At 42.9% G+C, this 26,833-nt stretch overlaps 1 protein-coding gene across 1 annotated transcript in view; it reads right to left on the reverse strand.

Annotated features, from left to right (window-relative positions):
- The window catches only part of LOC133020287 (spectrin beta chain, non-erythrocytic 1-like), a 76,029-nt gene that overhangs the window by 42,244 nt on the left and 6,952 nt on the right, over positions 1–26,833 (reverse strand). Inside the window, exon 2 of the mRNA XM_061086788.1 lies at positions 4,908–5,215. Within this exon, the coding sequence (XP_060942771.1) occupies positions 4,908–5,055 (148 nt within the window). The 5' untranslated portion in view covers positions 5,056–5,215. The remainder of the gene's footprint in view (positions 1–4,907; positions 5,216–26,833) is intronic.

Here is a 26,833-nt window from a genome sequence, read left to right on the forward strand (position 1 = left end):
TTAGTCCATAACATGTTTCGAAAAGAGTCCTCCAACATTTTGTCTTTGTGAAGAATCAAAATATGTGAGGATTTACTTGACTGACATTATTGTGTCTAAACATTTCTACAGTTTCTGGATGAAACACAATCTTTTCTTTCTCTGCTGCTGCTCCCGTCGTCTTCAGAAACCTCCCGAGTGAAAAGGCACCGACGCCACCCAGAGACACTTTCACTACTCACATACTTGTAACGTGAGGTAGATGATTAACAGGTGAAAGCTAGACCAAAGGTCACACACACAGACATACACACCCACAATGATTAACCAATCTATGTTTTGACCCTCACATATTGTCATGAACTCTGGGTAATGGTTGACAGAATGATATTGTGGATTCAAGCAACCTATAAAGATTTTCTCCATCAGGTCTCTGTGCTCAGCCTTAGAGATCAGATGAAGAGTTTGCAGTCGCTGCTTTACATCCAAAGGAGCCACTTCAGGTTGTTGGAGCATTAATCAGAATCCTCCTGGTCACCTTCCATTAGAGGTGTTCTCGGCACGTTCAACTAGGTTGAGACCCAGAACTCGTTGGAGGGACTACACATACCATCAGGCCTTGGAACAAGAAGAGCTAGAAAACCTCGCAGAGAAGCTTCCTGGCCACAAATACCCAATCTCAGATAAGTGGAGGAGGATGAATGAATGGACGGAGCTGTCAGAGTTCGTCAGAGGAAACTACAGATTTGTATATAGTTTTTCTGATGAGTTGGTAGAAACTAAAAACAGATCAAACAGGACGTATGTTCACATAATCTTGTTGTTGATCTGTGTCTTCTGGAAACCTTCACAAACTTTCTTTGTTTTTACTTTGTTATATTTTTACTGTGTTAATCAAACGTGGACACAACTTCTTTGCTGCCGCGACGTCTAAAAGCAGAAACAGCTTCAGCTCCCGGGTAACCAGCATCCGTCAGTGCAGAGATCAAAGGTCAGAGGTCACGGCAAACACACAACAGATGGAGCTAACTTTTCTGTAGCGCGACTTCGTCTTCTGTTGATCATCTGCATAACATAATGTTCTTCCTGCCGGCTCCCAACATGCTGAGCGTCACGCCGCGTTTCCTGCCGTCATCTGGAGTCCTCGTGACTCAGCCCCTCGGGCCGACCCGGACAACGAACCAAACGCACCATTCATCCAGCCTGAGCCGAGTCTGACCGCTAACCTCCTCTCAAAGCGGACGCCCCGGGGAGCGAAACGCCGGCTGCATCATGCTGAGTTTTTTATTGAGTGAAAATCTGGAATCTGTATTAAAAACCTGAAGTCACATCTGTAGCAGCTCAGCAATGATGAGTGTGTTTGTGTGTGTGTGTGTGTGTGTGTGTGTCTGTGTTCAAAGTTGAAACTTGTGACGCTGCAGTGGTGAATTTCACACCGACACGAAACCTCGCCCTCCTGACCACACAGAGGAATTTCTGTGAGGTCAGAGCGCCAGAAGCGAAACAGCAGCCATATTGGAGGACGAAACTTTCTGACTCATCAGAGGTGAAACATGAGTCAAGTACAACAACCAGGACTAAAGATTCTGTAAGAATGAGAAATAAAAACAGGACGAGTGAAAGAAGCAGAGAAAAGAAAAAAAGTGAGCAGATACAGGGGAAATACAAGTGAGAGCAAAACAGATCAGGAGGAAGAAGGAGAAATATATTAGTTTCTTTACTTTCACTTTCTCTGATGTGGAAAACCCACAAATTCACCCAGTTAAAAAAAGACAACAGGCAACATTCCAAGCATTCCACCATCTGGTACTCTGAGCAGGATGTGTGTGCGTGCGTGTGTGTGTGTGTGTGTGTGTGTGTGCGTGTGTCCTCCTCTCTGTGGGGAACATGGACTGTTCCTGCTTCTAATTATTGAGCGGTTGAGTGAGTCGTCACTTTAATCAACATGTATCCGTCGGTTTGTCGTTCACATATCTGGAGAACTGTTCATCTGGTCGGCTTCACACTTCTGTCAGGTGTATTGTTATTTAATGTGTGTTATTTTATTTTTTAAATCATTAATAAAATACTGGTGTTAATTGGTCTATGGAAATCAATCCCTGATCTGTTCCTCCCTGCTGAACCTCGGGGGATATTTGGATTTATTTTTGTTCTGAGGACAGAAAACAAACAGTTACCAGAAACACCTCAGGGCTGCAGCCAAGGTCCCGGCATGTCGATGGACACCGGCGGCCATGTTCAAAGACTCGGGACTGATGGGTTGACCTCCCACACGTCCAGGAGGCCGAGTATTAATAATAATAATCCTGTCAGGTTCTTTCTCATCAGTTTTTTTATAATAAAAAAAAAAGTCTGACTGCACTTTGTGTCAAAGGTTTCTGCAAATTGATTGAAACTATTTTTATGAACAGCAGCTCTATTTGTCATGAAGTCAATATACCAACCAACCAACTGACGAACCAACCCCCCCCCACCTACACACACACACACTCAGAAAGCCACCCACTCTGAACCAACACACACACTCCTTCTGTCTCTGCCTTCACTGTAAGTAGATCTGTCAGCGTTTCCATGGTGAAGGCTGGTTTTGTGTTTCCCAGGATATCATATGGAGGCGAAACACACACTTGGCTTCAGCTTCACACACACACTGATGATGGCAGCAGCGGACGTCTGTGTGCGTGTTTCAATGACAGACACACGTTGTGTGTTCTGTCATGTTTCTGGTCAGATTCACTCATCGAGTTGCAACTAACAACAGTTTTAAAGTGATTTGTTGAAAAAGCTATTAACTAATACACACACACACACACACACACACACACACACACACACACACACACACACACACACACACACACACACACACACACACACACACACACACACACACACACACACACACACACACACACACACACACACACACACACACACACACACACACACACACACACACACAGAGTATCAAATACAGTGCTAATTCAATGTCATCACCACACACATCCTCTGGCCTGCTGAGCTCAGCATGAACAGGAAGAGGCTACAGAGACGAGGAGGAAGATAAGAGGAGGATGAGGATGAAGAGGAGGTTGGGAGCTGAAAATACTTCTACACTGAAACTACTAGGAAAACACGTATTTAACATGCACAGTGAAACGTTGAATAGTCGTTTTTAAAAAAGAGTAAGTGAAAGTTCTAAGATTTAAATTTAGAATAAAGATAAAACACGTTTACTGTCACTACATACAAGTGTCTGCATGAGCAGAAGGCAAACTTTTATTCTATTTCTGGAGAATAAAATATTGTGTCCCCCGTCCACGTCTGGTGACTCCTCCCATCGTCCCAATCTCAACCTTCAAAACCAGAACTGAGACAAAAACTCTGAGAGGCGGAATCTATAAGATATGAACCACGGCAACAACCAATCAATGGATTAATTTGTCTTCCAATAAACTGATCGATTATCTTTTTTAAATTTTACAATCATTGTATTTATTTCATCCCTAATGACTGAATATTGCCCAAACACAACGTTTCTCTGAGCAGCAGAACACTCACCAGCAGGAAATACAAGCTCCGCCCTCGTACTTTTAAAGTAAAAATACTCTCTCACACACACACACACCATCAGCCTTCTTCTGCATATTTAACACTGGTGTGAATTATTTAGTGAAGTTTGAAACTAGTGGAGCAGTCGGCCATCAGGGTAAAAAAAGCATCAGCCTGAGAGATAGGTAGAGTTACTGTAACACACACACACACACACGTATTGCTCATAGCGCATGAGATCAACAATCATCACAAACTTACAGTCAATAATAATTATTATAAAATAGATAAAAACTTCTTAATATCTCTGATGATTTGAGATCAGAGGAAAACAACAGCTGGCACAAACTTACGTCTCAGTTAACTGACGTACTGAAGTAAGAGAGTAGAGGTGAAGATTCTGATCAGACTGAAGCTCGTTAAGATGCTTGTTTGCCTGTGTTAGCGCTCGTTAGCTCAAGACTATGATGCGTTGTGAAGGTGTGTGTGTGTGGGGGGGGGGGCTACTATCAGCTCATCTGTCATCACTCATTTTTACACTAAACTCCATGAAACAAAATGTACGTTTAACTGAGACTAAACCAACACTGTTTTCATTTTCACTCTCCAGAGATTTTCATCTTGTTGCTTTGTGTTGTAAGAAGCTGCATTGTTCTCTGTGCTGACACAAACCAACACATACCCACAACTTGTGAAACCATTCAGACTCTGAGACTCCCACAGAGAACTCACACACACACACACACACACACAGACACACTCACACTCACACTCACACGGGAAGGAGCCAAATTAAAGATATGATTTCTCAATACACAGCAACAGAAACATCCCACATCTGGTAAACTCTTCCTGTTATTCAAAATACTCCAGATTTACACAGTAAACCACATAATATGATGCTTTATATGATTTGTCTGCTTTGCTGAAACAACAATTAAAAATAAAACCTGACAAAAATATCAAATATTTAAAGCAACACTATGTAACTGTTGGTGAGCAACGGCGTCATCTGCAGGCAGACGTGGTTGAGACATGTTAAGTCACATGATCAGCACTCAGCCAATCATGTGAATGCAGGTCTCAGCATCACTTGTTTGTCACGTGACCGAATCAGATCAGTAACTTGGTGCTTCAGCTTGTTTGGATTTCCGACATCACCAATATCAGCCTCTTGGGCCCAAATTCGTGACTATCAGCACCAGCAAGAATTTCTCTGATATGCAACACTTTATTTGTGTCAAATTATTGTGAGGTCTAAAATAGCCCTCGAACCTCCACCATGTAAAACAGGTTAGAGAGAATTACCTTAAACTGATACATCACATAAGCAGAAGAATCACCAAGAGGAGACAGTTGAAGAAACCTTGTCCTACCTGCGAGAGCTTTAATTCGGGAGCGTTCGAACAAACGGGCCGAGCTGTTCTCGTTGTCCCAGTCTTCTGCGTCCCAGCGGTTGTTGACGCTTTCGCTGTACTGCTGCTGGATCTCCATGTGGTCGAACTCCCCCGCTACCGACGTCATCGTGACCTCGACGCGACTCCACCTCCACCACCGCTGCTGCCGCTTCCTCCGAGCCCGTCCACCTGCTGCCTGCTGCCGTTAGCGACGGGACCCTCCAACACACCCTCACACACACACTCTGACCGGCTCTGATTGGCTGGTCGAGAGAATCGTTCAAAACCTGCAGAGACACAAACAGAGGATGAATTAGTGGAAGTTATTTTAAAAAAACACAACAACACACAAGTTGTAGAATGAGCGGAAAATTACATTCTCATTATCTCCCTTTTTAACCGTTTTCTATTCTGTTGTCATCGTATAGCATTTGCACGACTCTGTGATGGAAAACACCCCTAAACTTCCTGCCATTATCCAGAAATGAAGCCAGGGCATCCTGGATATGAGTGCTGCCATCGTATGCCGATTACATCATTTGGGGGTAGAGTCTGCTCTCAACCAATCGGGAGTCAGTCTCAGCTGTCAATCAAGACTTCTCAAACCAGACTGATCAGAAACATGAACACCTTCAAAACATCAGTGTGATGAGAACTACCCAAAATGAAAGAAACCATCTTTGATAAACATTTATTTAACGTCTACTTTGATTTTTCTACGTTTTTACTAACATGGAGGAGGACGGGTTCATGATCTATACTGCAGCCAGCCACCAGGGGGCTATTGAGATGATTTGGACCATGTTTTATTGTAAATGTAACTTTGAGATCAGCTGCTCATTCGCATCACTGGTGAATCAACTGTCTGAGTGCAACAGTGTTTTGTGTCTAATTCTTCCTGTGTGGGTCTATGGTATTTTACTCTATTCTATTTATCTGTATCTATTCTGTGACACTTGAACTCCTCCAGTAAGCATGAATATACAATAATCTTATTATTACTGCTGTAATAGTTCAGTGAATGTGAAAAACTGAAAAAGCTCAACAGCCTCCACAGCTGAACCAACTTCTGCCCTTAAAAGAGAGGATGGCGCTCCCCTCTGGTCACAGTACGTTACTACAATATATGACACAACATAATAAAAACACAGATGCACATGTCAGAGTCGAGCAGCGTTCACTTTGATGTAAAACATTAGGAGTAAAAAGGTTTTTAAGATAAAGTGAAACGAGGAGATGATGGTTCAAGGATTTACTCTCAAAATGCAGCAGGAAAAATTCCTGGTCCCAACATAAAGAGCAGTCGAGCCCCTGCTGGTTCTGTTTGTTTTCCCTGCAGAGATTTAAAAGCTGTGTGTGGAGCACTTGGGTTCTTATTGATTTTATTTTAAATTGCAGATGAGGTGTTTGCTGTCACTGACGGAGTCGGAATAAACAGAGCCTGTAAACCTGAGAACAGAGAGTCAGCACAGCGAGTCGTTTTGGATCCTGAGGTCAGCAAACGTCACAATGACTCGACACTAAAACGCCACAGCAGCAGCTCAGAGAGGCTGACCACTGCAGACAGACTCCTGCAGTGGTCAGGTCACATTTCATAGAGTCACATGACACGAGCACGCAGACTTTCATCTAGTTCATATAAACTAATTTGATCATTTTGTTACAACAAACAGACTCTGATCTGTTCACTGATTGGTCTGTGATGCTGTCCCATGACGACCCCCCGTCCCCTTTAATTCAAACATCGCATCACTCCCTCTGTTCTGGCGCCGCCCACTGACGTGTAATCGGACCAATGAGAAGGTTTCTGCCACTGGAGATTCTGCAGAGCAAAAACTGTTTCTAAGCTACACACTGATAGTGAGTGTGTGAGTGTGAGTGTGAGTATGAGTGTGTGTGTGTTGCGGCCACCCACTTGCAGCTCAACAACCAGTCAGGCTGGAGCTGCTGCTTGTGTTGCTACGCTTAAAATATGCTACCACTGAGACCCTGTGCGTGTGTGAGTGTGTGTTGCCTGAGTGAGGCTAACACAATGTGCACTCATGCAGAAGCGATAAAGCATGTGGACGCATAGACACACACACCAGCCACGGAGTCATGACAATACACAAGCACACGCACAGTTTTTAGAAAGTATGCCATGTCAGGGCAGCAAAATGAGCGAGGAGGGTGAGAGAGATTCAGAAGAACTGGAAGAGAGAGAGGAGAATCTGTGAAGTCAATGTTCTATTTGTTAAACTTTAAACCAGAGACGAGCAGAAAATCTTCACATTATAAAATCTGGAACAAGAAAATGTGTTTTTTCTGTTTCATAAATAATATGACGTTGCAGAGAAAATCTACTTCAAGCTAAAACAACCACATCTAATAATATTTTAGTTGCTTTTTTCCACATTCATCTCTTTTAGCTCCCTCTTTGGTCTCCACCACCTCCTGAGAGAAAAGAGGAGGTGGTAAATATGCTACATGAGGTGAAGGAGACAGCAGAGAATCTGAATATAAATCCATCACAAATAAATCTCAACAAACCTGATCAGAAATCACAGACTTAACCCAACTGAGAATTATTATATTTTTAAGTTTCCTTCATCCTCCTATTTTATTTATTGAAAAATGTATTTAACCTGTATTTGCTTTTTTAGTTATTCTATGTCCAATCTGCTAACATGGAAGAGGCAGGGTTTATAACCGATACTGTAACCAGCCACCAGGGTGCGGACCTTTACGACATTAAACTATGATGTCATCTGTGGACTGGACGAAGGGCGAGAGGGCATGGAGTAACAAATGAGTGGTTACTATGTGTGTGTGTGGGTGTGTATTATATTTATAGGTAGACAGAGAGAGAGAGAGAGAAAGAGAGAAAGAGATAGAGAGACAGAGAGACCGAGAGAGGGAGAGGGAGAATGTGGAGATAAAGGAAGAGAGGAAGTAATGATACCAGCTGACGACAGGAAGGACAGAAATAGAGAGAAGAAGAGATGACTTCTCCAGACTGTTTATAAATCTCCACCAACATTAAAAATATCAGTTAACTAAAAAAAGTTTGAATAAAACAAATTATTTGAACAAGCCGCATAGGATTCTGGGAATTAAAAAACATCTATTTAATAAAAAATTCTGTTTGTTTCAGCCATTTTCTCACAAGAGAAAATACTGTTATTTCTGACTTCTACTACTGAGCTCGTAAACCTGTTTCCTACATTTCCCACAATGCATCTCAACTGCAGAGACGCCCACGCCTGAGACCATGAAAGCAGCGCTCAAGTCTTTTCACCGTTGGACGGCTCTTTTCTCTCTTCCCTGTCTCTCGCCCACATCCTCCTCCCACCTCCCAGCATCCTTCGCTACATTCAGCTCTTAGTGAAGCTCTCGCTCTCTCTCTCTCTCTCTCTCTCTCTCTCCCTCTCCCTCTCTCTCCCTCTCTAGTGCATCATCTCTTCATCACTATGTTTTCACTCTATTTTGGTCAATGCAAACATTAATTCATTAATTCATTAATTTAATTATTTTCTAGATAAAATGTTAAATATTTGCTAATTTTAGCCTCAGATATAAGAAAAAGAGAGACTTGAAACCGTCACATTGGACTTTTAATAGATTTTGGATATTTTAAAGTTAAAACAATCCTCATGTTGATGACATTAGAAAATGGTCAGAGTTGCAGTTAGATACATTTCTTATTTTCACTATTAAATCAGTCAGGTGTGTATTATTGTGTATTATCATACTAACAGACTGAAACTAACAGGTCCCAAGAAACAGCTGAAGCCTAGTCTGACACACAGCCATTATCTGAACCTTGCTCCTTGAAAGAGAATGTTAAAATCTAAATACAAATAAAAGAGATAAATAAAGACAATATTGTTATTCTGTCCAACAGGATGAGTAAATGTTTTGAATCAGTGTTAATTTTATTCTTTTCATAAAAAGACTAAATGAATTGCTGAGGAGAAACTGATGGTTTTTTTTTTATAATCTGAGTAACACAAGTTCAGGTTAAATATAAACTTCCCAACATGTAATCATCACTTGATGTGAATTATCCTCTTTCTCTCTCTCTCTCTGCATCTACAGCACATTGTCAAGTCAGAACCACAAGTCTCCATGGCGACCGCTGTCCTAGCAATCATTGTGTCGGATCCCACTCGTCAGGCTCCTGTCAGTGGAACAAAAGACGCTCGGCTGGAGCCTCAGAGGAGAGAAAAACTTTACTGACACCGAATCACAGAGCTTTTACAGCGAGGAGCTGAAGAGACGCTGCAGCAGAGGAGGAAAGAAAATCCAGAGGACAGAAGGAAAGGTTCATCTGTTGGTTTTAGAAAGTAGAATATCTTCACATTTCTCCTTTGTCATGTTAGTTGTTGAATATCAGTCTCCTGGGTTTTTATGAGCAACGTGCAGCATCTTGTCAAGTTCAACTTTAATAAAAGTTTCACAAATAACAAAATCCTTGATGTTTTGCCTCATCAGCTCCACTTGATCAGTAATAATACTTGAGTAAGAAAATCTTAGTTAAAGTTCTGAATTTTAATGAATTACGAGTAGGGTTGCAAAGGGGCGGAAACTTTCCGGTAAATTTCCAGACACTTTCCGGAAACTTTCCACGGGAATGCTAACCTCAGGAATTTTGGGAATTTTGAAAAAAAAAATATGCAAATTAAACACTGAGCAATAAAAACATCATTCAAAACTCTATTTTAAAGATGTATGGAATGCAGCACACGCTGCATGTTGAATTTCAACCCTCCAATGTGCATTCTTTCATCACCTGCACAGATAATTCCCAGCATCCTGCACACTACAGCAGGGCTATTGAGGCCCTGCCGTATATTCCCGTTAATTCCCATGGAAAGTTTCCAACTTTGAATATTCCCGGAATTTTGCAACCCTAATTACGAGCAAAACTAAAAAATGTCTTGGAGGGTCAGAGGTGAAAGAGATTTGTTTTGTATGTCACAGGTCAGTTGAAAAAGGGAATTAAAAAAAATAGAAAAGAGAATGAAAGAGAGACACCACAACGAAGAACATTAGGGATCAATATTTGATATGAGAGTTTAAAATGAATGAAATTAACTATATCACAAGAAACATGTTTTTCCTGCCTTGTTTAGTTTTGATTAATGATTCATGAGCTCCAATACAAACTGTCTAACAGTTTATTATTCATGCAGCCTTGAATAATAATCACTTATTTCTTGACAAGCTGTGTTAGGACAAATAAAGATGTGAGGTTCACAGAGCAATATGGCTTCCTATTCACATAAAACAACTAAAGCTCTAAACTGTGGAGTCCAGATCTGGAAGAGATGGTTCCATCAAGTAAAAGTTAATTTAGAAAAATCTAAGACTGATCTGGAATCAGAATTTCAGCTGCCGAGAATATGTTCAGGTTTGTGTACAGATGGAAAAACCAACGGATCTCGTCTGTGTGAACTCGATTCTCCGTATTTTTAGTTGTCTTCACAGTTTAACAACTCGAGTGTCAATTGTTCACCATGGCAACAAAAAGCTGCCATCCACTGATATGTGTGGGATTCAAACTCCTACGCAACTCGCCCGTAACTACAGCAGCCACTTCACTGCAGAGACCCAGAGAAGCACACACACACACACAATTTTACAGTTTAACCATAAACGTTATGATAAATAAAAATGAATTAACAGAAAACATTAATAAAACCAAATATACTAGACTTGAATTAATGGAAATGAACACTGTGATGACTCTTCTGTGATTTAATGGAGAACAAATTCATGAGAAAACCAACTGTTGCTTTGCAGACGAGTTCACAGAAAATTACACACCAACAATTTGGATTTTGCAAAGATATGAATGTCAAACATTGAGTCCAGACAAGATCTTTAGATTTGAGACAATTCAAAATAAACTGGAGGTGACGTTGTTGTGAAGGATAATCTAGAAAACAGATGCCTCATCTTACGATCATTTGTCCAAAGTGGATGTCATTTCTGGCTGCACACGTACAGGAAGCAGTTTGACGTTCAGTGTCTTGCTCGAGCACACAATGACATTTGGGCCTGATGAGCTGAGATTTGAACCATCAACCAAACCCTACAATTAATGAGTCTAACATCTGCTGCAGCTTCATCAGATTTAAACAGAACATAAAACACACACAACTTGGGTCACGGTCACCTCCACCGCCAGTGTTTTCTTAAACGTGCGCACACATACACATAAAGGTGAGTATATTTAGGACATGTGTGTGTGTGTGTGTGTGTGTGTCTCTCTCTCTTTGTGTGTGAGCAGTGCTATGTAGGCCACACAGATTCATGTAGGGCAGCAGCAGTTATCTGACCTGACACCATCAAACTCAAACAGCATCCAACACGACAGCGACAGCAGGAAGGAGCTCAGGACGCTCCCGTCCACCGCCGGCACAGTCCCAGCACAGGTCTGAGGACAGGACGTACAGGACGTAAGAGACTGAGCAGCTGCAGAATCTGTAGCTCCTCATGTCGCAGTGCAGATATCGGGTTTTTAACACTGACCCAAAAACCTACATCTCAGTGAGGTGTGATGATATACATCTTCTTGTTCATAAGTGATTATTTGTGCATGAAAACATGTCACAGTGAGCGATACATCTGTGTGATAAGAACTATTACAAACATCTAATTAACCTCTACTTTAGATTTTCTTTGTGTCCATGTCCCACCTGCTAACATGGAGCAGGGTTTATGACCTATACTGCAGCCAGCCACCAGGGGACGATCGACACAATTTGGCTTCACTTTCGGGAGCAGAAACGTCGTCCATCTTTATTTAGAGTCTGTGCTCCAAACAATAACACTTAACAGTGATACAAATCTGAGCTGCTCCCGTTTTAACTAATCAGATCAGCCCGTTCTGGTCATGTGGTTAATAATTAGGATGAGAGCGATGAGTTGAGACGATAACCAGGTGACGTCAACTGGTTAATTTAGCCTAAATCTAATTCTGTAATCTGAACAGTATCCAGCAGGTGACGTAGGTAAGTATTTGACTTCCTGTTTAATCGCCTGTGCTCCGACAGCCATTATTAAAATAACAGAGACCAGACATGGTATTGTCGTCCTGCGTCACTATTATTATGACAAAGTGACACATTAACATCGTCTGTGGGCGAATCATTGAGTTCACTCACATTAAAGATACATGTTGTAAATCTAAAGCCTCCGGTGACGGTGTTATTACGCCTCAGCATCAACATGAGAAGGTCAACTGCTAACATGGTTTGTGGTTTCAATGGTTACTATATCGATCAATAAGCCAATGGACCGAACAAACACACACACACACACACACACACACACACACACACACACACACACACACACACACACACACACACACACACACACACACACACACACACACACACACACACACACACACACACACACACACACACACACACACACACACCTTCTTGGCTTTCAATTCCTTTTTCTAATGTTGCGTGAAAAGTTACGGCATGATGGCTACAAAAAAACAATGCAAAGTATCTCTATCACCCTCTGGTGGCTGGCTGCAGTAAAGTCTAAAAACCCCACCTCCTCCTCCATGTTAACAGATGGGACAAGGACCAAAGTGAAAAAATCAAAGTAGACGTTAAATAAATGTTTGCCAAAGATGGTTTCTGTGCATGTATGTGCGGGACCTCTTTTTCTGCAGCAGACGCAATAAATAAATGCAGTTTGTGTGTTTTTGTGTAATTTCAGTTCTTCATCCTCTCTGAGTGTCGCAGCATCAAAACCGAAATCTCCTCCATACTTCACTCTGAGGACAAACAGTGACGCACAACCTGGAAACACAATCCACTGCTGCCTCGTCCCAACCTACAGACGACCAGAGGGATGGGGCAGCGCTCAGGCCTGCAGCACTAATCAATGACGAGAGTCGATAATGACACCGAAATAAAATCCTGATCCAGAATCACGCCTCTCAAGTTACTACATAAAATCTGATCTTACAAAATGATGATTGATGACAGGAAGGATGTGACATATTCGCATCTGTGTGGTTGTTGAGTTCAATATGATAAAGTTGTGTAAGTTAGCAGTGCCTGAAGCAAAAGACAAATCTGAACACACAACCGTGACATGTATAGATTTAGTGTGACTGAGTTTAATCTTATAGACTCATCACAGTTTCAAGCTGCTGCTACAGAGCTCGCTTCCGTCTATTCTGAATTTATTATTATTGAACTTATCATTGCACCAAATTCAACATTGATCTTCACTGGACCCAGAACAACACACAACACGTGTGAAGAAGATGAGATGAACGGTTCTTCAGACACGAGCGACTTAGACAGATAGATTTCTGGATTTAGTAGAAAGATCGATGAGAGAATTTTATCCAATTCAACAGTTTTGTTATTTTGCTATTTGGCTTCGAGTCCAACAGAAAATTTAAAGAATTATAAAGAAAGATGTTCTTCAGATATCTTATTTGAAAGGGAGTGATGGACAAACAAAGAACAAAACGCTTCATGTCATCTGCACTGAGGCATAAAAACTCACTGTGTCCATGGCAACAGCCACAATGACACTGTGGCACCAGAGTTTAATTCTCCTCCAGATAATAAACCAAAGTTCAGTGACTCTGCTGACCACAGATCAGTGTGGATACCTGCTTGGAGTGTGCAGGAGAAACTTCATCAACACCCACACTCGCTGTGAATCCTCCGGACTCGCACACGTCAGATCAGCCGGACATGAAACAGACTCGGGAAATGGAAGGTTAAAGTTAATTTAGCGTCCAGTTCGACTGATTCAGACGTTTGTTTTCACACATAAAAAACTCCTGACAAAGATCAGTGAAAGTGAGCGAGCAGCTCATGACTGGATTCAGACCTTAAACTGGATCCATTCCGTCAGTTTCCGGGGGCCTCTCTGTTCCGTCATGTGAGAGAGCGTCCAACACACACACACACACACACACACACACACACACACACACACACACACACACACACACACACACACACACACACACACACACACACACACACACACACACACACACACACACACACACACACACACACACACACACACACACACACACACACACACACACACACACACACACACACACACACAACAAAAGAGCGAGGGAATAAAAGGCTGAAAGCAGAGGAATGTGTCAGCAGTCGGAGGAGATGAGATCACACATCCAGAGCTGGCCGAAATAAAAGGGCGTGCGGCCGTGCGAGTACACCACGGAATGCAGAGAGAGAGAGATAGATAGAAAGTGACAATGGAAAAAAAAAAATACCACCGACTCTGATTCCACCTGATAAGAGAATGATCTGTATCTGATCATCAGAAACAAAACCTCAGTTTACACACTCAGTTCAGTTTAATTAAAACCAGGTGCAAATGTAAAACTCTGGATCATGAGACATTAGTCATATAATAAAGTCCAGATGTCACATGACGACCAAATGAAGACAAGAGACGATCAAACAGTCGTTTTCTGTGTGTGTGTGTGTCTGTCTGTGTCTGTCTGTCTGTCTGTGAATGTGTGCAGACAGATGCAGCCCTCATTGACCTCTGACCCTGCCTCAGGGAAGTCTCGCCCTAATGAAGCATAATGGGAAATGTTAGTTAATCGTGGTCTCACTAACACTTGGATTGTGTAACAGACGTCACTGATTAAAATGTTCTCACATGGATATTTTGGGACTGACGCCATTAAGAATATAAGGGAGTAAAATATTTCAGATATTATTATTAATATCATTATTATATTATTGTTGTATTTAGCTTATGACTATAAAGTAATTGAGGTTTGATATTTTACAGTTAAACCACAAACTTTATCATGCATACCTAAAAAGAGAAGAAAAGACAAATTAAACCAAAACACGTTTTATGTCAAATTACCATTATTGCAGATCTTTTCTGTTAATTCTGTAAAATAAAACGTTTTGTTTCAGAAACATATCAGAGACAAACTTTTTTTTATTTAAGTGTAAAACTTATTTTTTGGACCAGATCAGAGCCGATCAAACAAACCAGTGAATTCTCAGCTCCTCAGAGCAGCTAAGCTGAAGAGGGCGGTGGCTTCTCACCATCAATAAGTCATGTGGTCACATTTGCTCACTCAGGCAGGTTGTTTTTCTTCAGAGCCTCTGAGACAAAGGAACCAGACTCACAGACACACTAGAAGTGACCGAAAACTACTTGACAGAAGCTGCTGCTTCAAACACAAACTGAGACTGAGGAGGTTCCCTCTGTTAATGAAATGAAATTTTTCATGAGAGCTTATTGTTATGAATTTTAATAATGAAATCAGATACACAATTATTGAATTATAATGGGATAAACAAATCCTTGACTCACCACCATCTTCGTCCACGCCCGAAGATTTAACCGATGAATAAAGCAGCACATGTCACTAACTGTGAGGATTTATAGTCACAGGGAGGAAGGTAAAAATTCCAGAAAGCTTTCTGATTGGTCGGAGAAAGAGTAAACGTGTTTGCCAGGAAGAGAAAAGACAGATTTAGATGTAAAAACAACAGGACGTTGGTTTCATAACAAGAGAAATGAAGCATTAACACAGGATTTCACCTGGAACATGTATGATTCATGCCATAGGCCCTCTAAAAGGGTCAAAGGTCAAACAATGGAAAATCATCACTGAAACAAAGAAATACTAAATGTTTCCGCCTCATCAACTGCTTCATGACTTCGTTTATCATCTAAATTAAACTCGTAGAAGATTTGTTTGTGAACTTAAATGATTTATCTATCAGCATTTGATAATTATCAGAAGAATCAGTTAACTCGAGTTCTGCTGTGAACCTTCACATGTTTCCTTTATTTTTTACACGCATGTTGTTTTGTAAGAGACATTAGCGTGTCAACACAGCTCGTTACATGTGAGCGCTGCAGAGTTGTGGTGCGTTCAGAGTTACAGAGCGTGTCGAGTATTTTTGTGAATCCATATTTGATAACTTTACCATGAATAAATCATCTGTTCATGTTAGTGTGCTCACGTGTGTGTGTGTGTGTGTGTGTGTGTGTGTGTGTTTGTGGTGCATGGTCACAAACACCCACTCTTTACTTAAGTCCACCTAACTGTTCCTTTACATTTACACACACAAACCAATATAAGATCTATAGTGTAAATACAGCTCTGGAGGCACTTAGCACTTAACAGCACACACGCGGACACACACACACACACACACACTGGCACACGCACAGTGGGAGCACTCAGGACCCTCATTGATAATTAATAGATGGTATTGCAGCTACATACTTAACAGTATATAACGTGTGTGTGTGTGTGTCTCCGCCCTCCATTAGTAACAGTCGAGGACGCACGGCATCCTTTGTTCAACCGGGAAATAAAGATGTCAGCACGAAGACACACACACACAATCCGTTAGCTTATGGCAGCCCATAAAACCCAGTGATGGCTTCCACTCCTGTCTCATAACATTGCAGAGTGTTTGATGTAACTCAGAACACACACACACACACACACACACACACACACACACACACACACACACACACACACACACACACACACACACACACACACACACACACACACACACACACACACACACACACACACACACACACACACACACACACACACACACACGATCAGTAGTAACACTGGAGAAAGAGAGAGAATGAAAATGTTGTGTAACAGTTTCTAGCAGCAGCTTCTCTCTCACTGTGTCTGAAATCAGTCTGTTTTTACCACCTACTGAACTATGTACATATTACTCTACTACACGTGCTACAACTGACATGTTAAATATCATATTGGCCAAGATATATTGAAGACACCGTTTTTTTGGATGTTAATATTTGGAAACTGGACGTGTTGGAGTTGATCTGACAGCTCAAGGCTGAGGATTTAGGTTGATTCTCATTAGTAAAATCACTGAACTAAACCTTTACTAACTAATCACCAAACACAGTGACAGACGCTGACAGTCGGTAGCTCGTTATAATCTCAGTCATCATCCGACACCGTGATCCTCCACGTCTGTGAGACTCATCTAGAAACACATGATCCGACGTGATTAAAAAACAAACTCACTGTTTTTACAGTGAGACGCTAAAGCTTTGACCCACGTCTACAAACCACTAATAAAATCCACCATTTCATCATCCAGTGGATTTCATAACAGTTTTTTGGGACAGAGCCTCTTGAGCGGAGGTCATGAGGTCATCACGTCTCTGTGACATGAAAGGCTGCAATCGTTATTTACAGTTTCATGCTTTCAAACCATATAATGTGAATTAAGGTTGGACGACTCAGATTTCACTGTTGATTTCCTGGTACCAGTCGTTCATTTACAGTAGGATCCTCGTCCATTAAAAATGAAATAACTTCACTTAAGGGGCGTTACTAAGATGGCGGCAGAGTGGTAAGACCTGCGTACGATGACGTTACTGAGAATCTGTGGAATTCTTAAACATTTACTTTTATCTGATCGCTGTACCATGAGAGGAAACATCCTAAGAATTCAGTTTCCTAACGTAAACACTGATAACCAGACGTGTTGAGCCTCAGCCTGACACTCGTTTGTTGCGCGTGTTCCTCTCACGCTCACACTCGTGAGAGGAGCGCTACAGAGGGAATCTGTTCCTGCCACAGGCCGTCATGTTTCATGTCACTGGTCGACCCAGAGTCATCGTCCCAAATCCTGGATCATCTAGAGAAACGAAGGGGAACAAGACGATCCAGAATTTAAACTTTAACGCGTCTCCTCCCCTCCCTCACCCTGTGTCTCCCCCTTGTTCCCAGTACAAACTCTCCCACTGCTTTCCTGCCATTATGCATCTGAAGCCAAAAGCAGCCTCCCTGCCTGGCTGCTCCCTCCTGTTCAAACAAACAGCCTCTCCACCCTCCGCACAGCAGATGAATGAGACCAGGACGCTGTTTGCAGCCCGCTGGCTTTTATTTAGCAGAAAATGCAGATGAACAAACTTTGAAGGGTTTAAGTGGAAACCCCCGGGATCTTTATTTGGAAAAGTTTATTTGTTCTAATAAAGTCACAGCTTGCGACAGATCTCGAGGAAGAATTCTAAGACGAGCACTGTTCACAATATCTGGGTTTTACATTAAGTCCATGAGGAAAAAATGTAGGAAATATTTTCCCCAGCACAAAGTATACTACATTATAAATTACGTCATGAGGACATCTTTATGAAAGCGTATTACGATATGAAAACACGGGTTATGCAGTACGTGTGCAGGGTGTGCCTTGCCTGTCTGACGCTTTTTATTTATATCGAACTTAATGTAATTCTCAGGAACAACTCGTATATAAAAGTGGTGACATCATCATTCCAAATGTCTCTGCATGCAGGATTTATTTTCGGACTTTCTGCAATTCAATCCAACAAATTCACCTTTGAGATTAAAGCTAAGTCACATCTGTATTTCAGCCGAGTTAACTTCCAACATCACAGAGCTAATTACCTTGCGTGCGTTAAACTATAAAGGCCGACACACACACACAGAGACACACACCAGTCGAGTGCAGCAGCCAAATGACTCGAGGACAAATGTGATATTCTCAGATAAGCAGCACAGTTATTCCCTCATATCCATTTGTAAATGGCCACAGTGTCTGAGCCAGGAGACAGATGGGCTGATTGTCAGCACAGACGCCTGGGAACATTCGACACCGGCAACAACACATTGACGCAGCGAAGGCCGAGGAACGCAGGCCCGCTCTGATGCAATCACACATTTTAATGAAGTTAAGCTCTAATTTGTCGGACAGAGAGAGAGAGAGAGGGAGGAGGAGAGAAAGACCCTTTTCTATCCTCTCATTACCGTCTGTTTCCAGTGGATCTGTGACCTTCACACACAAAGACACAGATTAACACGAAAACCTGAACTTTTCATGAACTATAGACTCATCTGGAAAACCCAAGTTAAAGACCAAATGTCCAAATTCTGTCTGTTTACTGTGGTTGTGATGATACATTCAGATCCTGATACGACACAATTTGAATGAATCCATATGTATCAGAGTTTTAAGTACTACAAATTGATATTGTGATTTATTGTAATATTTTTTAATTTTGTTTAACACAAGACCACACATGTAGATAAATTAGCAGCTGAGCAGAAAATCTAATGTTTAATATTCACTGGAAACCACTGAGTGGGAGTATGTGGGCATGCAGCTGTGAACACACACACACACACACACACACACACACACACACACACACACACACACGACGGACATTTTGTTGCAGAGGAAGAGTTTGAGGTGAATGGTGAAGAGGAGGAAGAAGAGGAGGATCAAGCTCCACTGGGAACATATAACCTCCTTTTTTACTCTGCTTATCAGAACGAGAACACTATCTCAGTATCACACTGACCTGACACTGAACAGAGCAAAACCAGAGACCACCCAAACCAGAACAGACCAGTATCAATGTGTAAAAGAGCGGCAGGTGGAGAACAAATGGCGGAGGATTGATGGAACTACAGAGAAAGTTGCTGAGATAAGAAAAGGATGAAGCACGTGAGCAGAAGATGGAGTGAAGGAATGTGAGGAAGTGATCAGAAGTGCAAAGAGGAACGAAGCACTCGAGATAAACGTCTGAGGTCAAGAGGACGCTTCAGAAATCTTTCTGATCTGTCCGTCTCTCAGAGGAGACGAGTGTTTACTGAAATGACTCATTGTGTTTACCGTCATTCTAAAGAAACGTATCATGAAGCTTCCCCGTGTTCTTAAACAGACTGAGACACGGTGCATAAAGAACCAACCGAACAGAACTGCGGTCTGGAGTAATAAGAACATTTTAATAGTTGTAAAGTAAAGTAAAGTTTTTGCAGATAACATAATGTTCATGTTTACTCTTGAGTTGATTAATTAAAGTAATTCTGGAGCTTTTTAAGTATGTGTGAGACGTAAAGAGAGTGAAAACACACTGAGGAGAACCTGGGACACAGAAATCCTGTTTTCAGACATGAACTGAAGTTCTGAACTGTTCTTGAGGTTCTGTATGTGAGAACAAACGTGGGAGTCAGTGTCTCTGGACTTTTGTCTTTCTGGGACTTTTTCTGCAGCCTCGAGTAAAATGTCTGGAAAATGTCAGAGTCTGGAAACTACCCAGTGAGCTAGTGGACGTGTTGATGAGGTTTCTAACACGTGACGGACGTGAAACTGGAAGAACAAAAATATCTCAGGATGAAGAAGAGGATGAGGAGCCGTACAAGTAGAAGACGAAGACGTCAACTTGGAAAGACGAGGAGATTCCAGAGTTTTGGGTGATGAGGGCCGACGCCGGTGTGGATGAGCTGTAAACAACAACACTGATCTTTCCACAGGAGAATTTCTATATTATATATTATATTTGACGTCTGTGATTCAGGCCTCTCGATTTAGTTTATATGCCGCCATTAATCCAGTGAGAGAGGAGGACAGAGGCCACTGCTGCTTTACAGAGCAGTAAAGTTCTCTCTCTCTCTCTCTCTCTCTCTCTCTCTCTCTCTCTCTCTCTCTCTCTCTCTCTCTCTCTCTCTCTCTCTCTCTCTCTCTCTCTCTCTCTCTCTCTCTCTCTCTCTCTCTCTCTCTCTCTCTCTCTCTCTCTCTCTCTCTCTCTCTCTCTCTCTCTCTCTCTCTCTCTCTCTCTCTCTCTCTCTCTCTCTCTCTCTCTCTCTCTCTCTCTCTCTCTCTCTCTCTCTCTCTCTCTCTCTCTCTCTCTCTCTCTCTCTCTCTCTCTCTCTCTCTCTCTCTCTCTCTCTCTCTCTCTCTCTCTCTCTCTCTCTCTCTCTCTCTCTCTCTCTCTCTCTCTCTCGTCGGTGGAGGAACTGCTTGTTCCCAAACTCTCTGATAGAAGCAGGATGGATCAGTGAGGCGGAGGGAGGAGTGTTTGGTTGAGCGCCAAGAAAGAGAAGAGGGGAGTTAGAGGAGGGGGTGAGAGAAGGGAGAGGGGGAGAGAGAGGGTAAAACAGAGGGGGGGGGGTGAAGGAGAAAAAGGGTGAGAGTCATGTTTGAAAAAGCTTCATCCCTGATCGCCCTCTCGTCTCCCCACCCTTTTTATCCTCCTCTAATCTGAAAACATTCTCCTCCCTCGTTCTCCCACTTCTTTTCCTTCCTCCTTTAATTTGCCTCTCTGTGCTCCACCCTTATTTCTCCCCTCCACCTCCTCGACGTCTTTTCTCACAAGTCCTTCTCTCTGCATTCCACTCCTCCTTCTCCATCCTGCTCCAAAACAACCTTTTCCTTTCTCATTCTCTTCTCCGTCGTCCTTTCTCACCCTTTCTTCCTCCAACTCCACCTGGCAGTCCTCAGTCATGGTTTTCAGTGACCACACACACACACACAAACAGTCTTGCACACACCCTCCAAAAACCACATGCTCCACGCTACCAGATGTGTTTTATTGGTTTCATTCACTCCCTCTCTGACACACACACACACACCCTTTGGATGACCGACTGCAGACGTTTACTCTCTGTTACCAAACTACAGTCACGTTGCCTAAAGGCTCCAGTATGCTTCTACGTATCCGTTTCTCGGAGAGGGCTCCACGGTGGGCAAAGAGTGTTTTTGATTTTTACCTCTCCGACCACTGTACGTCGAAAAAAATTCACCACCAAACCCATAGGTGGTGCAACGGAAGACGAGCTCAGAGAAGCCCTACCCCATTTGGGAAGAAGAAGTCCACGTGTGTCTGTTTACCTCTGTTAGCTTGTCTCCCACACACTGAACCATGGCAACTAACAGAACTAAATAAAGTGACACCCAGCGGGTCAAAATGCTGATGTAATCGTTTCTTGGCGCAGCGGTTCCCCGGTCTTGTTTCCGAACTGTGTTGCTGATTCCACAGCTTGAATCTGCTTGAGGCTACATGTAGCTAGATGCTACACGGAGCTAGCTACGTAGAATCGTAGTTGTGTTTGGGTTTGATGTGACACAGGGAAGAAGGCAGGAAGTGTGAGGTCCGGAAATGACGTCGTAGGGAAATGACGTCGTAGGGAAATTATGTCACAAAGTCTCACAGATTTCAGCTCTCTCATCTGAGAGTTACGCAGATACACCAGCTAATTGTAGATAAATCGTATCGATGTGTTCGTCAGTTAATTTGCTCGAGATGAATTTGTTTATACAACCAGTGCTTATAGCTGTGGTCGAGTGTTGCAGTGGAAACAATTTTCAGACCATCTCACCTGGGAGCCACTCATAAACTTTCCTAATCTAAAATAGACAACTATCTGAATAGTTTTACTCTCAGGGTTTCTGGAGCAGGAGACAGTAATGATCCCTTCAGTAAATGCTTTGTTGGAACGTTTCCTGTTCAGGGGAATCAACTTGTGGAAGGTTTGTCTCACAGAACTCAGCATGAACCACACAGATTTAACTGCTTTTAAAAGTCATCAGAGTTTGAGCTGACTGAGCTGATGTTTCTTTTTATTTATTGCTTGTGAGAAAATGGACAATGGTAACAAAGTTAATCCCAAAAACAACTCTCTAAATGCATATTTTTTTTGTTTTTTACATTTTATATTAAACAATGTTTCCTGCAACTTCACTTGTTGTTGAAGGTACACACCACGAGACGTTCAATTAACAATCAATAACTGCTGGAAGTAGTGAAGGTCATTATTAAGGCAACAATAAGCAGATTAATCTTTGGTGAAAACAATAATAATTTAAGCCCAGCGATTAATTGGGGTCTGTAGAAACCGGGATTTAGTTTTTTATTGTCAACTCTGCTCTAATACAAATAACGTTTTTAGTTTTAGTTTTAAAAAGCAAAACCTGAATATCGGAAACGGAACAACCGCTGAGTTTCTGTTGAACACTGCAGCGCCAACAGCTTCAATCCAAAAATACCACGACTGTCACAAACACACAGACACACACACACACACACACAGAAACACACACTGCACGCAAACACACAGCTCTCCACAGTCCAGATTGGAGGGTCGGCTGTGTCGTCATGGCGATCCATCCCATCCTCTCACCCTGGCCAGCTGCCAAACACTTTCTCTCTCTCTTCAGCTCACAATCCTGCCAGGCTCATGTTGCAGTGCATTGTGGGATGTCAGATCTAATCTATTCAACAGGACGTGTGTGCGCGTGTGTGTGTGTGTGTGTCCTCAGTATTAAAACATGATCAAACACATTCCTGAACAGGTTCAGGTCTGAGCGTTCACCTGTCGCACTGACTCACCTGTCTCCCCCGTGGAGGGGGGGGGGGGGGTGAGCACACAGGATCATGGGTAGTGTATTATTTGTTCAGACTGTGAACATGTTTGGAGCTGCAACGATTTTTCAATGAATTAAAATAACTTAATAAATAAAAATATGAATCGCTTCTTTCTTATTTACTTACATAAAGAAGTTAAACTTATTAAAAGTCAGTGAGAATCTCAGCGAGCCTTAAAGCTGTTTTCTGTTGCAGTCGATCAAATGAAACCTGAACTTTAAGCTTCATCGTTTAAAATCTCTGTCTCCGTCTTCACCGAGAGAAACTTTTATCAGCTGAAAACGATGAGAGGGGAGGAAAACGATGAAGAGCAACAGGTTCAGACTGAACATGAAGTGTAAGAGATCTGTTCTGCTCTTTATTGTCCGACACGTGGCTGAGTTACTGTCACAGTCAAGGGCATGTAGCCCCTCCCCCTCCAATGTCAGCAAACCCATTTCCCAAGATGCCAAGTGTGTCAGCGGGTATTTGTGGGTTAGACTACGCTGGTGTAAAGCTCCTTAATATTACCCTGCACACACACATGCACTCGTAATGTAATGCATGAGGTCATCAGGGTTGAGTTACAGCTCTGCCCTGGAGAGAAGAGGGTGGGGGCGATGATGTAACCCTCACTATCGTCATAGCAACGCAGTAAAGAAGCAGCTGAAGTCACCGCTGCTGAAAATGAGATCTGAAATTTTCCAGGAATCCTCGTCTGTGATGAAAAAAATACTAAAGTGTTGAAGCCGATTTCTGCACAGAGACGTTTGATCTACAGTCTGAGGAAATCACGACGAGCGGAAAGTATCTCAGCGCTGGACGTGCACGTCCTCACAAATCAATGCAAGATGTAATAACAGCCGGGGACAATGGTGGTCGTCTGTCAGGAGGCGACATTAAGATCAGCAGCAGAACAAATCACGACAGCGACGGAGACACTGCTTCATGTGAAGATACAGAGAACTGACATCCACAGTCAGCTGTGAGGACAGTGAAGGAGACCGAGAGCAAAGAGGAAGTCACTGTGAATGTTTCCAATTAAAAGGTATTATTTAATTATATGGATCGAATATAAAGATAATGTTTAAACAGAAGCGTCGTTAAAACTGCAGAAACATGTGAAGACACAGTGGAAACCAACAAACAGCTGTAACTCACACACATATAAATGAGGAACTGACACTGGAGATGCTTTGATACAGATTTTCCTTCTTAACGCTGATTCTGAAACCTGCACTTTGTAAACCAGCCGATCAGAGTATTGATCCTACACCAGTGATCGAAAAATGAGAACTCATAACGTGTTCTAGCAGCTGTTTGCTTTGGAGAGCTCATTAGATTGTTAGTGTTGTAACTGACATCACAGTTCCACCCTCTTCATATGCTACAGGTCACTCGAGGGACTTTTCCAGGATGAAATATTGACTTTAGTTTGCTCTGGCAAACTGAACGCTGAACGCTACAAGACCAGAATCCCTTCTTCCTGCCACTGCTGTTCTGGAGCGGTGAAGAAGAAGAGGTGATATCTGGGAAGAGACATTTTTTGTTTTATCTTGGGGAAACTAAAACACTAAGAAGACTTGGTATTAGATACGTTGGCCACAAACAGATTCATGTGCCTGACCTGGCATCTTATCTGCATCCAGTGCATTTCTGAAGCTGGTATCTTAATCTAGAAGTCTAATCTTCTCTATCGCCCCATGGTGCTGCTAACATGCCTCATCCATGTTAGCAGTTAGGACATGAAAGTGGAGGATAAATAAATGTTTGTCAAAGATGGTCTCTGACATTTCAGGTAGTTTTCTTATCAAGCTGAATTTTGTTCAAGTGTTTTAATGTTTCTGAAAAAAGGGCTGATATGTCCTGATTGACAGCTAAGACTGTCTCCTGATTAGAGTGTGAATGGGCGGAACCTCGATACCGCAGCCTCACTTCTTGATCACTGCTGCAGACTCTGACTGCAAATTACGTAATCGACACAAGATGGCGGACCCTGGTCACTAAAGTAACAAAGCTGCTCCTCTAGACTTGATCGTAAATCAGGTATTTAAAAGTCCTTGTGGCCAGGAAAAGTTTTAAATTGAACTTGGTGAACTAGGAGCAGTCACAGGCGGTTTAGGGATTTTGTCGTAGAGCAGCGTGGACGCAGCAGCACAGACGGTTTACAGATCCACAGTCCAGAGGCAGCGTTCCAGTTTCAGCTAATCACTCATTTCCTCTCTCTCTCTCTGGATGTCGACTCCACCCTCGCTTCTACAGCAACGCCCCAGGGAGTGCACACAATATATATATACAGATATACACATTACACACACACAAACACTAAAAGTCCCCATGCATGAGCATCACCATCGATTGAACCCCCACAAAAATCTATGTTGTGTGTTTTGTCCTTTGAACCCCACAACTGCAAATTTCCCATGATGCCATGCAGTTTGGGTGGGACTTTACTGTTAAAGCTCCTCCCCTGAAACGTAAATTGAGATTTTAACAGACAACCTCTTCCATTTCAGGATACACCACCACACACACACACACCCACTACAGATGGTTGTGTGTACTCTGACCACATCTGGAGGCCTCAGACTGAACATTTCATTTATCAGGAATGTGAGCGTAATGTGTGTGTGTGTGTGTGTGTGTGTGTGTGTGTGTGTGTCAGAGAGAGAAACGCCTTTGGCTACAGTGAAATCAAATTAAATGGAGTCCTGCTGAAGGTCAACGCAGAGTGTGTGTGTGTTTTTGTGTGTGTGTGCGTGTGTGTCCCATCTGACAATTTAAAGTAAACATGTGTGGATAATGTCACATTATCTCAGTTCATCACACAGAAAAATTAAGTGATTGGACGTAACATAATTTCAGCCGTTAACACTGTAATCACACAGAGGAACTCGTTCACACCTCGTATGTTTCAGACCTTCTGACTTTTCAATTTAGTCTAAGCCTAAAAATCCGGTGTGAAAGGTTCCTCAGACCAGAAGAGGTGTTCTGGGTCTGGATCAAACTGAACCATGGTTCGGTTAGTTTGCAGAGTGAAAACACTTTTTGGGATAGTTTGGACCAATCACAGGAAGTAGAGACACCATTAAACAATAGAAGAAGAAAAAGAAGAGGAAGCTTCTGCAGTCTTCACCTCCGACGATATAATGTTTGAAACTATAGGACATTTGGTGCATTTGAACTAGGGATGCACCGATCCGCTTTTTTCACCTCCGATACCGATATCTGAGGTTTAGTATCGGCCGATACCAATCCGATACCGATACTAATTAAACAGTCGGATTCCCCTGGTCCGCACCAGTTCTAAGTCACCCGCGGGCGAGTTCACCAACTTTGCAGCTCCGCCGGTTCCGTTCAAACTGAGCAGGGCGGGAGATCCGGACCGGGACCCGTCCGGCACCGGGCCCCGTCCGGCACCGGGCCGGCGGAGGGACCGGGAGCCGGACCGGGTGCGGGAGCCGGAGCGGGAGCCGGACCGGGTGCGGGAGCCGGAGCGGGAGCCGGACCGGGGCCCGGACCGGGGTTCACAGCCGCCCCGGGGAAGCTAGCGGCGGCGGCGGGCGGAGTGGGAAAAGTTCCGGCTCCCGGTCCGGGCCCCGGTCCCAGGGCAGCAGCACAAGCAGCCGGCAGCCCGGCTCCGGGGAGCCCCGCGGCCCCGGTGGAGGCGGCTCGGCTCGCACCGGGGC

The sequence above is a fragment of the Limanda limanda genome, chromosome 15 (assembly GCF_963576545.1).
Source record: "Limanda limanda chromosome 15, fLimLim1.1, whole genome shotgun sequence".
NCBI classification, from domain to species: Eukaryota; Metazoa; Chordata; class Actinopteri; order Pleuronectiformes; family Pleuronectidae; genus Limanda; species Limanda limanda.